At 36.8% G+C, this 15,420-nt stretch overlaps 1 protein-coding gene across 3 annotated transcripts in view; it reads left to right on the forward strand.

Moving 5' to 3' along the window:
• FLRT2 (fibronectin leucine rich transmembrane protein 2) overlaps positions 1-15,414 on the forward strand; it is a 56,259-nt gene extending 40,845 nt beyond the window's left edge. For all 3 annotated transcript variants that reach the window (XM_010711795.3, XM_010711794.2, XM_019615815.2), the window contains one exon: positions 11,442-15,414. In XM_010711795.3, coding sequence (XP_010710097.1) covers positions 11,871-13,859 — 1,989 coding nt within the window. In that variant the 5' untranslated portion in view covers positions 11,442-11,870 and the 3' untranslated portion in view covers positions 13,860-15,414. The remainder of the gene's footprint in view (positions 1-11,441) is intronic.
• The last annotated feature ends 6 nt before the right edge of the window (positions 15,415-15,420 follow it).

Below are 15,420 nucleotides of genomic sequence, written 5' to 3' on the forward strand. Positions count from 1 at the left end.
TTTTTCCCCCCACTTTGTCCTTCTGGCTCTTCCTTGAGTCCCTTCCTGGACTTGTTTGACATGTCTAGTTTTGTGTAAGCACAAAATACTGATAATGATATTTCTGTGATACCTTGCAATAATGACTATGCTGAACAGTAGTAGCACAAGGAGACATTGATAAGGAGTCTGTTTGCCTGAAGTGCTTTGGCACGTGTCATACGGAATTTGCTTTTGGGCTGAAGGCCAGCTCTAGGCTTCTGTACCTCTTTGGACCCACTTAAAAGCTATTAAGAGAGTTTAAGTAGTGCATAAGTCTCTTTGTTGGCTGCACAAAGCTAAAGATCACCCACTGAAGAGCATTAATGGGAGAGGACTCTTCTATGTGCTCTTCTGCTGGTAGGTGTCATTTTCAAGGCCTGTTGAAAGCTTTTATCTCACTGGTCCAACTGCATACAGACCTCAAAGGCAAAGGGGAGAAGTGGAAAAACAAAGCTGAATGGCTTTCAGTGCTTTCTTCTAACTTTCTCAGGATTCCTTCAACATGCAAGCTTTAAACTTCCTAAGTAACATAACACCAGGAGAACTTTTCATGTTTAAAAACATGAAAAAAACATGCTTTGAAAGTTCGTAGAGCATCTATTAGGAAAATAGAATGACAGAAAAATTAGCACAGCATAGCAGGGTTTATTCTACGATGAGCTGCTACTTCAAAACCACATATAAATGGCAGATCTTTCTGATTATTCAGTACATTCTGGAGAAAATTAGTTGCTTACTGGTCTTTATCCTGTTTCCTCTCTGCATGGTTAGAGGACTTGTGATGATGTATAGTGTGTAAAACTATTCACACTGAATATTTTGTTCTGCAATCATCATGGTGAGACAGAAAATAACCAGCTGGAAGAGCACGTTTCCAGATTCTGGAAATAAGATGTCTACACAGCTCTGCTTTGTCTTTGTGCATCTCTGCTCCTTCAAGGAGTATAGCAGGAGGAAGATTGAGAAATGACTTTATTCACATCTGCAGATGTAAACATCATTTCTGCCTTTTCTTCCAAAGGAACTGAACTGCTGTTAGAAATTAAGGGCAGCTAATAGTTCCTTGGATGATGTAAACTGCTGCAACCAGTGTTTAAACATGTAATTTGTTCTTCATCCTGCAGGAGCAATGCTCTTGCTGCCTGACATTGCCTTTATTTGTTATTTTGTTATCCCTTAATGATCTCATGATCTCCTGGTTTTAATTCAAAGACTCGGAATCATTGAGTGAGAAATGTCTATTTACTGTTTTGAGCTTACACTTATTTATATTTTTACATAAAACTCAAGCTGCCCTGTGTTTCATTCTGTACAGTTCATTTCAGCCTCTCTTTCTCAACTAACTTTCATGTTAAATGGGAAAACTTAATGACTGCCTCAGAAATGTAGTGTTTTATGCTTTCACTAAAGGAGAACCAAACCAGAAAAAAGTGCCAAAAAATATCTGCTCTCTGTTAGAATCAAGATTTGTAATAACAGCCTCAATGCACTGAATTATTTTATTCAACCACCTATTATATTTTCTTTGTCCTTCTATGTCTCATATGTTTACCTTAGAATATATGCTCAGCCAGCAATACTGAAATGGAAAATAGGGCCCTCTCACTGAAAACAGGGAGCGTCATACAGAACTAACAGAAATCTGAATGAAAGAAAGAAAAAAAAACTAATGACCCCCCCCCAAAAAAGAAAAAGATAATTTTTAAGTGGACTGATTCCTTGATAAACTCTTTTGTTCTAATGCTTCTGTCTTTCTTTCTCTCTGTACTCTAATGTAAATCATTACTTTTACCAGTGCCTAGGTAAACAGTGGATTTTAAGAAGATGCCACTGCATGCTGGGTACTTTTATACTGCTAGAAAATAGCTACTGGTATAACTATACTGATTTGTATTGCTGAATTTTTATATTTATTTTTAATTCTGATTATATGTAAAAGCACAGTGTGTTTCTTATAGGAAGTGCTCTAGAGACATTCTTGGAATAGTGAGAATATTGTTCTTGCTTCACTTTAGCATGCAGAAAATTGGGTTGCTGAAAGAAGATAACAATCCCAGATCCCCAGTCCCTTGTCAGGCACTGTCTATGCTAAGACAATGTATAGTTGATGGATATTTCAGCTATTTAGCTGAATAGCTATTTCAGAGGCTTAACTGTATGTTCTTTATTCATTGTTTTAATATTTTTTTCCTTTTCCTATTAACTAGCTATCTGATGGCAATGGTTTAAAATTTTGTTTAATAAGCTGCTGTTTGCGTATTACATGGGCTGTGTCCTGTGAGCAAGATCTGCTCTCTAACTGGGGACAGTCTTTTGTTCAGGGGTACATTCAGTGGTTAAATGGCTACACCATACGCATGACAGGTTCTCTTCAGTATTCAGAGGCAATTAGCATGCAAGCAACTTTATTATTTTTAATAGCTCCTTAGCAGTGTTTATGGAGTACTTCTTAGTACTGTGAATGCAAGTAGCATGCAAAGCAATGGGAAATGGAAGGAGAAATCTCCTGATTTTGTTGGAAGGATGTACATACAACACTTTCATCTTTATTTATATTAGGGAACATAGGGGGTTAGGGGCAGATCATAAGATATGGCAGCCCATGCTCATTTTCCTAAGATTAAGTGAATAGTACCCACAAGGTAATGTAACACCACACACAATCTCATCACTGATGTAGCACCATGCAATGCATGTAAAATGTGTCAACGTGTTATATCCACAGAAGCAATGTTTAAAACTTAGGTCACTAAAAGCAGCTTTTTCAAATTATCCAAAAACGTTTTGCCAGGCTGACCACATACCTTTAGATAAAAGCAAACTTCTTGCTTCACAGTGTAGAATAATTTATAGGTAGAGACCAATTTGCTTGCAAAGAAACAGCAGGTTGCCTTCATTTTTTCTTACTACAAAATGCATTATGCTAAACACAGTACGGAATGTTTGTGTTACAAAAGAGGAATTACTTAAAATTAGTTTTGTATTATTAGAGGTTTTGCTGTTGTTATTTTTTTAACATACGTTAAAAAAAATGTTTTTCTCACAGGAAGCTGTAAGTCCTCTGGAAAAGGATCAAGAAAGCAAACAAGCAGTTTCTTTCTTTTCCCTTGACCATGCCAAGTAAAGCTGTCTAGAGGCAGATAATTCCGCAGCTTTCATGGTTTTAAATGTACTTTATGAATGCTTTCTTGAAATGAATTTTTGTCAAAGCTTACCTTTTTGTATAAAGGTCAAATGTTTACTCTTCCTCACTTTTTTTCCCCCTCTCTCACTCTGGTCACAAGTGATCAGAAAGCACTGGACCTCAGACGCATTTCTTATTGAAAATGTAATCAAAACTGACAAATCTCCATGAAACATGCTGGGTTTCAGTGAAATCATATATTTTAATGAAAATGCATTTTGTTGAAATGTTCCAGATAGTTCTTCATGTAAGATTCTTTTCATCTGCCATTTTCAACTTTCTCAATCCAGCTTTATATCATCACATAATACATTGCTGAGTTTATGAAGTACTAGATGAGATTCATCAAAACTATTTCACCAAAGATATGAGATCAGGTCTTTGGAGATGAAGACTAAGGAATTAATTCTCCATCATAGTAAATCAGTTGTTCTAACTTTTTAACAGATTTGTCAAGTTTTGAACAGAGCAGCATTAGACTGGTGAAAAATTAGACTAGACCTTGGGGGGAAGGTTAATAAAGACATCAATAGCGCTTTGCTAATAGGTGCAAAATTTCATTTAATGTGAGACCTGGAGGTAATCATATGTTCCTCTTTGCCCACTAGAGTTGAAGTATCATAATAGTTATCATCGGTATTAAATTTTCAACAAGCAGCTATTTTATAATGAATGCACAGATATTTCCTCCTAAGCATATGTTTAGGTTATCAGTGACTTTTAGGCAACCTTCATGTCCTAAAAAACTCAAAATCTTATAGTAGTTAAAAAGCTGGAGTTCTGCATATTTCTTTCTCCCTTATGTTCTATGATGAAGTCCTACATGCCTGTGATGGCAAAGATTTTTGTTTTGATAATCCATTTGAGTCTTCATTAACTTTTCCTCTGGTATTTACAACTGGCTGAAATAACTGTTTTTGATTATTCTTACATTAGAATTCAGAACTCAAGAGGCAGTTTTCCATTTCTAGAACTCCCCTTCTGGTTCTGCCAGAAGCTGAAACATTTAATAGCAAAAGTCTGTGTAAGATTAATCCATACAGACAGACATTCAGATTAGACTAGGTGGTACAACAAACTGAAAGATAAATTTGAGTGGATAGCATCACAATGTCCTCTTGCAATAGGAAGTGTACTCTCTTTGATATTTGCTATTAGATGTTCTATAGCATTTAATTTCTGAATTTTTTATTATTATTTCCAAATATAGTAGTATACTCTGATTTCATTCACTATGAAAAAGATTGCACTGATCTATAGGGCATCTGTTCACACGAGCAGAGATGAATTTTTTCTTTCTGAATGGAAATATGGATGTTTCAGGGCTCGGAGTCTGTAGTAGCTGTTATTTAATTAATTGTCAGAGGCGATACAGTCTTGATGAAGTTACACAACATCAAATTTTGTGAATAATGTTCTTCTCTCACAAATAAATAACTAGTGAATTAAACGCAGGAACAAAAATACATTAGTCTAGGCAGGCAGCAATCTCTGTGTCTGAACTTACGCACCTCAGTATCCACTTATGGACAAGTCCATTAAATTGCGTCAGATATTTGGCAAAGCAAAGTGTCTGATGGGATGAAGGGCAGCCTTGACTTGAAACCATTAGATTATTGTTCTTGAAGCTACTTCAGTTTTCCTTCCAGATATATAGTGACCACTCCAGGTGGTCCAGTAGCTTGCTCTGTATTCTGACCTCCTCATTTCTGTGCAACAACTGCACTCTGTAGTACTTTCAGGCAAAGAACAAGCCTGAACTATAAAGGAAATAAAATTCTTACTTGGAACAATGCACACTAATAGATCACATAAATAATAATTTTCCCAGAGTTCTATAGAGATCAAATGAATATCAGTCATGCAGCAGAGAGACTGTCAATCTAACAATCTAGTCAGATTTCTGTTAGTGAAGTTGTATTACTTGGAGGTGGGAATGGATAAAGTAGGTGGGAAAAAGTTTTATATATATAATTATATATATATATATATATATTTTAAATGAATGAATGAATGAATGAACAGAGATAGAGTATTCTACTGGCTTAGCTTTTCTTCCTGGAAAACAGGAATTGGGGTCTGTCAGATTCCTGTTGACTGGCGAGAATCATTATTTGACTCACATTTCTAAATGCAAAGCTTTTGTTGCTCATAATGTCATGCCTTTCAAATAATAACTTCTTGAAGCCTGCATCCTTCTGGAAAATACATCTGCTTAATAATTTGCAGAAATATTGCTGGAAAGAGAGACTTAGAGGAGTGAGAGAGAGAGAAAGGTCTTTACTGCCATTGCTGCAATATGATCCACTTTCTAAACTTTCTCCTGTCTCTGCTTAGTCAGATCCAAGTTCACTTTACTTGCCTCCAGAAGACTGCTTGATCTGAGATTCTGAAAGATGCTGTAAAAGCAAAATGGGAAGCAAAAACAGAAATGCCCTGATCAAGGTAGAGAAGAATACAAGGGAAGAGCTCATTGAGTATGTTTGCTGAATCATTCTTATGACAATACTGCAAAGGTAATAATGACTTCCTCTGCCAAAATCTGTCCATATGGACTTCACTGTGTTTTTAACTCTGTGCAGAGACACTTTTTTCTTTCCAGTACTGGCTACTGACACCATCCTGATATCAGTATTAACTTAAGGAGAAGAGAGCACCAGGGAGGATTTCTTGTCTTGACCTTCACCTCTTTTTCTTCCTCCTTACCTCTTCTTCTTACATTATGCACACTTCTAAATATGAAGCAGCCACAGCAGCAAGCATGAAAAAAGGTTTCTCATAAAAGCAATTTAGTTTCTCAAGAAATAATGCCATTTTCTCTGTGCCTGTGATGCAAAGATTATAGGTTGATATTAAGGATTTTCAAAACCAAGTAACTCATAGAGAATCATACACAGTAAACCTGCACTTCTGGCTCCTACTCAGTAAAAAAGTATACTGTTCATTCATGTATAGATGTGAACTCTACTTATATAGGAAAAAAAAGAGATTTATCAGGTATTATTATGCAGTTATCTTTATTATCAAGTGATAGAAATACAGAACATCTTTCTTAAGTGCCGGGTTCCAGAGAAATGGAATTATATTTGTTTTCTGGGTGTCATTTGATTCCAGACATAATAGCCTTGAACTTATTGTGTAAGGTAATTATGCAGAGTAAGATAATGACTTAATTTTGATATTGGTCTGTGGAAAAGCAAAGAAAATTTATGCCAAATTGTTTTGTGTTGAATAGTATTAACAGTCTGGTAGTAGTGAAAAGGATAGACTATCTGGTTTTGGTTTTACTTTGTCCTGATTTATGTTAATTTTTGATAGTCAAGTTTGGCTTCTTTTTTTTTTTTTTTTAAATTTTATAGCATTCAGGTTCAGATAAATGGATAAGCTGCTAGGAAAAATGATCCTATGTGGTTAGATTATTAAAAAATATATATATCCAGGTCCCCAGGAACTGCTTTTAATTATTTTTAGAATTCCTTGAAGGATGGAGTAGTTAACATTGTTATTTTTTACTCCTTCTAAAAAATTAATAGCCTTTCTGTACAACATGCAGACTACTTTGTTTCAGGAACACAGCAAAATTCCTGCGTTTGTAACGCAGGACAGTAAGTATATATATGCAGATTATATTCCACAAGCTATTCTTCCTCCTTGATTCCTGTGCTTGTTTACTCGTCCCTGAACCTCAGAAGATTCTGAGGCAGCCACAGAGATTTGACTACTGCATCTGAGACTGCATGCTTGGAGGTCTGCAGCATGAAAAGTGATGAAGGTTGCCCTTTGGCCATTTGGAAGATTTTTTGGACACTGTAGACCCAGCCATTGAAGTAGTGCTGGTGAGCAAGATAGGAAAGAGATCTATAAAATACCTGCTAGTGAGATGTTAGGTTTTATTCCTACGTATTACAAGTTTGTAACTTGGTAGCATTTTCAGTAATATATTTTAATTATTGAAACACAAATATTTATTGAAGCTAAATTGCATGGCCTATGCAAAGCAGGATGACTGAAGCTTGAAATTGTGTGGATGCTCCTCAGCAGTGAAGGTGAGACTTAAAAAACCTTCACCGTTACAACTTCCAGCCAGATGTTTCAGCCTTTTTAATAACTTTAATCAAAATATGTGAAAACAGAAGTTCAGTTTCAGTCTTGAAAAAATCAAATTTGAAATTTTTATCCAACACTTAAAGGTAGATATTAATTATGCCAAAAGAAAATTAAAATAAAGCCGGTTTGAGAAGACAATGAGATAAAAGCATTCCTCAAAAACTTCTAAGATGTAAAAAGGAACATTTTCATTGAAGTCAGGTACTCAGGCCATTAACCAAATTTTCAGGCATGGCCACCTAAAAGTGGTAAAATGAGTACGTACGCTCTAATCTATTTCAGTATGCCTCACTCAACTTCTGTATTTCCTTCCTTAAATCCTAACAGGATTTAATATCCTGGTTGCAGTAAGACAGAAAATGTCCTAGAAACTTTGAAGATGTGTCTTGTGCTCCACGGAGGATGCAGTGGGAAATAACAGACATTGAGTGTACACGATAAAGAAATGGGAAAAAAAAAAAAATCAAGATGATGACGAGCAGATGTGTTATTACTGCTTGTTGATTTAAAAAAAAAAATGTTAACCGCAATTTATTCTTTTACCCTTATCCTCTCTTCCCAGCTTGATTTTTAGAATTTGCTGTCTTCACATTAAACAAGCTATTAACAATTTACAGTTTCTGACTTTAATTTAATCTACTTCCCTAACTCTGCCTCTGCAAATAACCAGTTCATTTATGGACAGACTCAGTTAAGATCTTCTAAGAATACTGAAAATACAGATTTTGCTTCAGAAAGCCAACATTACAGAGATCGGGAGAAAGCAAAATTATTTTACCTGCTCTCAGTGTTGATGATTAGCCAAAGACAACTTTTCCAGCCTTCTGGAATTTGCCTTAGATGTTTTTCCTTCCAGGAATTTCATTTTCAAATCAAGAATGTTGCTCAAATCTGATATTTTTTTACATCATTGGAATGGAAAATTCTAATGCAGGGACATAACTCAATTTGCTTGAGATCAGCTGAAATATTCTGCTCTTGCAACTGTTACAACCTCTATGAATTATTATTAAATAGTTGTGGAAGAATACTGAGGTAAAGCCTTTCCAAAATAATTTATTTAAACACATTCACTTGTATATTTTCTTCCTTACTGCTTCCCTCTGTTACACCACAGTCAACTCTGAAGTCATATATCTTATTAGATTTGTCCTTGTGCTCTTGCTTAATACAATCAACAGTAGCTGCCTGAGTGACTGCATATTTTCTGTACTGTGAGTTTCATTGTCTCAGCATACTAGTTACCAGTATGCTAGTTGGAATTTGGGATACTGGCATTAATAAAAGGACTCTTTCACAGAATTATAGAATCACTGAGGTTGGAAAAGACCACTAAGTTCATGTAGTCCAAACATTCACCTACCACCAATATCGTTCATAAATCCATGTATTTCTTGTGGTGAGGGACCCAAAACTGAATGCACTACTTGAGGTGCAGGTGAGTATAGGGGGATGATCACCTCCCTGGTCCTGCTGGTCCTGCTTGCTACACTATTTCTGATACATGTTAGGATGCCATTGGCCTTCTTGGCCTATCTGGACACACTGCTGGTCATGTTCAGCTGAGTGTCACACAGATCATAGAATTATAGAGTCCATAGAGTTGGAAGGGACCTTTAAAGGTCATCTAGTCCAAATCCCAACACCAGTAGTGTAGTCAACCAGCAACAGTAGTGTAAGGGAAGCAGAATTTTAAAAGATTTCTGAGTGCAAAATCACTGTAACCATAAAAAGGAGGGGAATTCCAGAGTGTCACCTTCCAAAGTGCTGCTGTTGTTAAGTGACCATCCAGTCAAAATTCTTTTAATATATGATGGAAAGCACTGCATGATTTGACCCAATTTACTAAAATTTTTACTGAAATATTTTATTTAGAAGCCACATTTACCAATCAGAGAGGCACTTTAGGCAGAGTCCTAGAGTAAGGTGAATGTATAGGCACATATTAATACAATATTCTCACCTCAGGAGATCCCCAGCGTATCAGGAGCTGCAGCTGACTGTGGCTGCACGCCCTCAACTCGGCTTCCTATCATAGCTAGTGTCAGAAAAGCCTATTCAACAATCATATTTGTGATCAAAACAAAACTAAATATAATGTATTGATTCTTGTGGGAGGTGCAAATAGTCTCTGATGACAGAAAGGGAGTGAGAACCATTATTATTCTGTGCAATCCCACGCATCCCAGAGGAGGCTCTTCTGCACATTCTTTCTTATTTTGGAAAGACAATGTCAGGACAGATCAGAGCAGTATGAGCAAATGGGAGACAGGACATATTAGAGACAGATAAACTGTCACACCTAGGATCACATTAGGATGTAATCCTGCTTCAGAATCACAAGTTCTTATGTGATTAAAAAGAAAACACTCTTCACTAAAAAAAAAAAGAAAACACTCTTCAGTAGGGTACCTGCTTTGGCAGGGGGCTTGGACTTGATCTCTGGAGGTCCCTTCCAACCCCTACAATTCTGTGATTCTGTGATTCACCAAAATATGCCTATGAGAGATAAATCTTTGAATAGTGGTGTAGATAATCTTACCATTTCAAGAAAAGGACAGCATGCATTATGGTACATTTACTAGACATAGACATAATGGTGAAGTAGAGGACTTTTCAGCGCCTCAGTTTTTATCTCCATCTGTACCAGACATAAAGCTGATATCTAATGATATTCCAAATAAGTACAGTAATCTACCAATGCAAGATTGCAGGGCTATAAGATTTTGACTCCTAAAGAGATTTTCTGCACTTACAGTCTCATGTAGTATTTGAGATATGTTATAAACTGTACAGCTGTAACAGAAACAAAGCTTTCGTGTATTCCTAAATTACATTTCTTGCACTACTGAAAAAACAATAGATGATGCTTAGTCTGTTTAAATAAAGGAAAAATAAATTTTAAAGATTATTTCTGTTCAACTTAAATCACAGTGAATGAACTTTGAGTTTGATCAAAAAATCTGGGAAATTATTTTGTTCAGGTAATTGCAATAGAAGACACTGAGATCTACAACGCTTATTTATATCCTCTATTTTGGGTTATAAAATAAATTTCTTATATTTCATAATTTTATACATAGTTATATATATTTATATATATAGTAAGACAAGGAATGTTTTACTATAGCACGTAATGCAGTATCTTCCTTTTCATGCTTTAAAGTGTTGAAATTTTTAGTAAGAGATATGAATGACAAATAATATCTGCGAAGATCTACAGTATAAGTATTCTTAAAAGCTGAAAATATAAACATCTACACGAGAACTAACACTTTTTTTTTAATTTATTAAGCCATTCACCAACTACTATGTAGTAGAATTAAAGGAAGTATCTAACTTTTATGGTTTCAAAAAAGGTGTTCTTTAGGAAAACTGTTGTTTTCTGAGCTGATATCCTAAAACAATAACTGAGCAGATGTGAGCCAGTTTCATTTAGTGGAATGCTAATTCTGAAGTCTGTTGACAGCGCATTTTACATAGGTACAATATCAAGATGATAGCTTTAACAAATATATGCCTTACAGCAGAGTATCTTCTACTTGTAGATTACCATATTTTTCAGAAGACTCCCCTCATACATAGCTAATTAACTGTCGTGAGGTGCAATAATCTGGCAGTGTACATTAAAGCTGAATGAGAAAATACGTAAGGGCATTATGGAAATGGAAGCAGAACGTTTCAGATTCTGATAGGAAATGAAAAAATGCAGAGTGTGTTTAAGTAGTATGGTCTAGAGTCTAGTCTGTCAAATATCAATGAATAGGGCTCATTGGAGTTCTGTAAAATAAAAAAAGAGTTAAGACAAAAAAAGAAAAATCTATACATTTTAGCATTTTAAATTCTGTGAGAAGACAAAGACTGGAGATACACTATGCAAGCAGAAGTGATAGTTCTAACCTTCACTGAAGTCACTGAAAGTCTTTCAATCATTGCAGTGACTTTGCATCAAACTATTTCAAGACCATTTAATAGTAATAGTAAGCTAATGTTTAATATTAGACCTTTTTTTTTTTTTTTTTAACAGAAGGCTGTAAAGAGCACAGCCTTAGAATAGTCTTTCAAAGTGCTTGATCTTCCCTATTAAACATTTCATGGTATTCATTTTTTTTCTTCTTTTATTTAACAGGCAGGCCAGATCCAGCTGATAGCTGTTATGAGGACTTTGCTGACTTCAGAAAGCTGAGCATAATATCAACAGACTTCAATGAAAGGAAATAATATCACTCCAAGCAACTTGTACACAGACAGCTTTCGGTAGCTTTAAATTAACTGGTTGCTCAACTGCAAGGACACAGCTATTTTTTCTTTCGGCACACATGGAGGAAAGCAACAAAATTTGTAACCCTGGCTAATAGGACTGTGGCTTTCTTATCAAAAGTAGGAGGTGCGCCAACTGTAAAATGATTATTTTATACTTAGCCTGAAGGACTTTATCTCTGCTTGAACACTGGACATAAACTGAAGCCAGTTTTAATGATCTGAGATTTTGCTACTTGTCCTTTATTATTGTTATTAGCTCTTTAACACTTTGATACTTTATTTCTTTAAATTGGAAATGGGTTCCTGGACTAGAATGTGGCCCTCAGACTGGGCTGTTCTCATGAAATCATGGCTTATCTTTTCCCTGGGGCTCTACATGCAGGTCTCCAAAACTTTGGCCTGTCCAAAAGTGTGCCGCTGTGACCGAAATTTTGTCTACTGTAATGAGCGAAGCTTGACCTCAGTGCCTCTTGGGATACCAGAGGGTGTAACCGTCCTCTACCTCCATAATAACCAAATAAATAATGCTGGATTTCCTGCAGAATTGCACAATGTCCAGTCTGTGCACACAGTCTATCTTTATGGCAACCAATTGGATGAATTCCCAATGAACCTGCCCAAAAATGTCAGGGTTCTCCACTTGCAGGAAAACAACATTCAGACAATTTCTCGGGCTGCTCTTGCTCAGCTCTTGAAGCTGGAAGAACTGCACCTCGATGACAACTCCATCTCCACTGTTGGAGTTGAAGATGGGGCGTTCCGGGAAGCCATCAGCCTCAAGCTTCTGTTCTTGTCCAAGAATCACTTAAGCAGTGTACCAGTAGGCCTTCCAGTGGACTTACAAGAACTTCGAGTAGATGAAAACCGAATTGCTGTCATTTCAGACTTGGCCTTCCAGAATCTTACAAGTTTGGAACGTCTGATTCTGGATGGCAATCTGCTTACTAATAAAGGCATAGCTGAAGGCACCTTTGGTCACCTCTCTAAACTCAAGGAATTCTCTATAGTGCGTAATTCACTGACCCATCCTCCTTCTGATCTTCCAGGTACACATCTGCTAAGGCTCTACTTGCAAGACAACCAGATAACTCATATACCACTTACAGCCTTCTCAAATCTTCACAAACTGGAACGTCTTGATATTTCCAACAATCAGCTTCGTATGTTGGTAAAGGGTGTATTTGATGATCTCCACAACCTGAGGCAACTCACTGTAAGGAATAATCCCTGGTTGTGTGACTGCAGTATAAAGTGGGTCACTGAATGGCTCAAGTTTATTCCCTCTTCCATCAATGTACGGGGTTTTATGTGCCAGGGACCAGAGCAGGTCCGAGGTATGGCAGTCAGAGAGCTTAATATGAATATGCTGTCATGCCCCACCACTACCCCGGGTATGTCATTTATCATCACCCCAGTCCCAGCTACAGCCAAGCCGACTACATTAGTTCCCTTTTCATCAGTTCCTCCCCCAAGTACTAAGTACAGTCCTCTGACTCCTATCATAGTCACACTCCCTACTGTGCCTGACAGGGAAGACAGAGAAAGGGTAACACCTCCTATATCTGAGCGAATTCAACTCTCTATCCATTTTGTGAATGATACTTGCATCCAGGTTAACTGGATATCTCTTTTTACTGTGATGGCATATAAACTCACATGGGTTAAAATGGGCCATAGTCTGGTAGGAGGAATTGTTCAGGAACAAATAGTTAGTGGTGAGAAACAACACTTAAGCTTGATAAATCTGGAGCCCAAATCCACCTATCGGATTTGCTTGGTTCCTCTGGATGCTTATAATAATTACCGAACTGGAGAAGACACTGTCTGTTCAGAAGCCACAACAAAGGCTTCCTTTTTGAACAGTGGCGGCAACATTCCCTCCAGCCATGAGCAGACAACTTCTCAGAACCTGGGCTCCCCATTTCTGCTTGCAGGTTTAATTGGGGGTGCAGTGATATTTGTGCTCGTGGTCCTGCTCAGCATTTTTTGCTGGCACATGCACAAAAAGGGGCGTTACACCTCCCAGAAGTGGAAATACAATCGAGGCCGTCGGAAAGATGACTACTGTGAGGCAGGAACCAAGAAGGACAACTCCATCCTGGAAATGACGGAAACCAGCTTCCAGATTGTGTCCTTAAATAATGATCAGCTCCTTAAAGGAGATTTCAGACTGCAGCCCATTTATACCCCAAATGGGGGCATTAACTACACAGACTGCCACATCCCCAACAACATACGATACTGCAATAGCAATGTCTCAGACCTGGAGCACTGTCATACGTGATAGTGAGGGGAGATGGGGGTGTCAAGGATAAAGAGAAAAACTCTGGAGAAAGTAACCCTCACAACAATGAAAAAATTACATTTGATAAATGTTACACAGATGCATTTATGCATTTGAATACTCTGTAATTTATACGGTGTACTATATAATGGGATTTAAAAAGTGCTATCTTTTCTATTTCAAGTCAATTGCAAATGGTTTTGTAACTCTTTGCTTTTTAAATCTTAAAAAAATATTGCTAAGTACTGTACAGGGTTGTACAATAAGAACCCAGTGTCATGGCAAAGGAAATATTGATTCATTCTTCAAACATTAACCACTTTGCTGTCGAAGCTGTCTGAGGGATGTAAGTTCCTAGGTGTCCTGTAATACAGGAAAATAAGTGCATATTAAAGCAGGGTTACTAGGAACAGCCAAAAGCAATTCAGATAAAATGGGTAAAACCCATTTGGCTCAAATCCAGCAGTTGCTGTTGCTTTTCAAACAATTTGAAATATTTCTGTTCCCTTTGTCAGTTATGTATTTCCTACCTCCAATTCAAAGCTGGAGTTCTGACTGCTACCAAAAAGGCTACTTTTTATTTGATTAGGTTTCCCCAATATACTTGGAAAGGTAGACAGAACTCAGTGTCAAACTTGAAGTGACCTTGATTTCTATTTGCAAAAGCTATTCTGAAAATGTCCTCCAATGCCATGCATTTTTATGTTAGAAATGGTTCCTGCCTTTCATGAATTCTTTAACCTTTCTCAGTGCAAGATGAGGGTTATCAGTATGTAAGAGATAGTTGTCATTAGATTACACCTCTTGTTAATAGAGCAGTATTTGTTGACACAGCATGTTCAGGTAAAATCTGAACAAGGCAAATTCTAAGAGCTCCCAACTCTGTGATATTCATGTAGAATTTACAGTCTAAAAGTGGAAATTGCTGAAAACATGTTGCAAAACATAATGTCAATGGAAAAGTTGCCACTGACTTTTATGGTTCAAGCTCTCTGTGATTTAGCAGTTTGAGTTACAGTCAGTAACTCAAAGTAAGAAAAAGATAAAAACAATCAACAAAAGAAAAATAATTGCGAAAGATCTTTTTAATTTTTAAAAAATTTATTACTGAAGATCTCTGGGCCTATTGTGAACTGAAATATGTACAGCAGGGAAAATCATGAATAAATTCAGGGTTGTTTTTTTTCCATTCAGCTGAACAGAAATTGATATTAATTGAGAAATTTTGAGAGCACAAGTACACTGTTTCTCCAAATTATCCTTCTTTTATCTTAAGCTTTTAAAAATTTTCCACAATGATCTGAATTTGAAAATCAGCAGGTGGGCTTGGAATTTGTTCCTTAGTTCCCTCAAATTCTTTGCCTGGAGTCACTTCTGAGTGATGCCTTATGTGAAGCATCAAGCTTGTATGAAAATGATGCCGCTCTCAAAATTAGACTATGTTTCAACAGCTCCAACTGACTCCACTGACTCTATGACTTCCAAGAACTCTGGATTTTTTGCCAACCCAGTGGTAGAATTTAATTCTTCCCTTCCCTTCCCTTCCCTTCCCTTCCCTTCC

Source organism: Meleagris gallopavo, chromosome 5, assembly GCF_000146605.3.
Source record: "Meleagris gallopavo isolate NT-WF06-2002-E0010 breed Aviagen turkey brand Nicholas breeding stock chromosome 5, Turkey_5.1, whole genome shotgun sequence".
Lineage (NCBI taxonomy): Eukaryota > Metazoa > Chordata > Aves > Galliformes > Phasianidae > Meleagris > Meleagris gallopavo.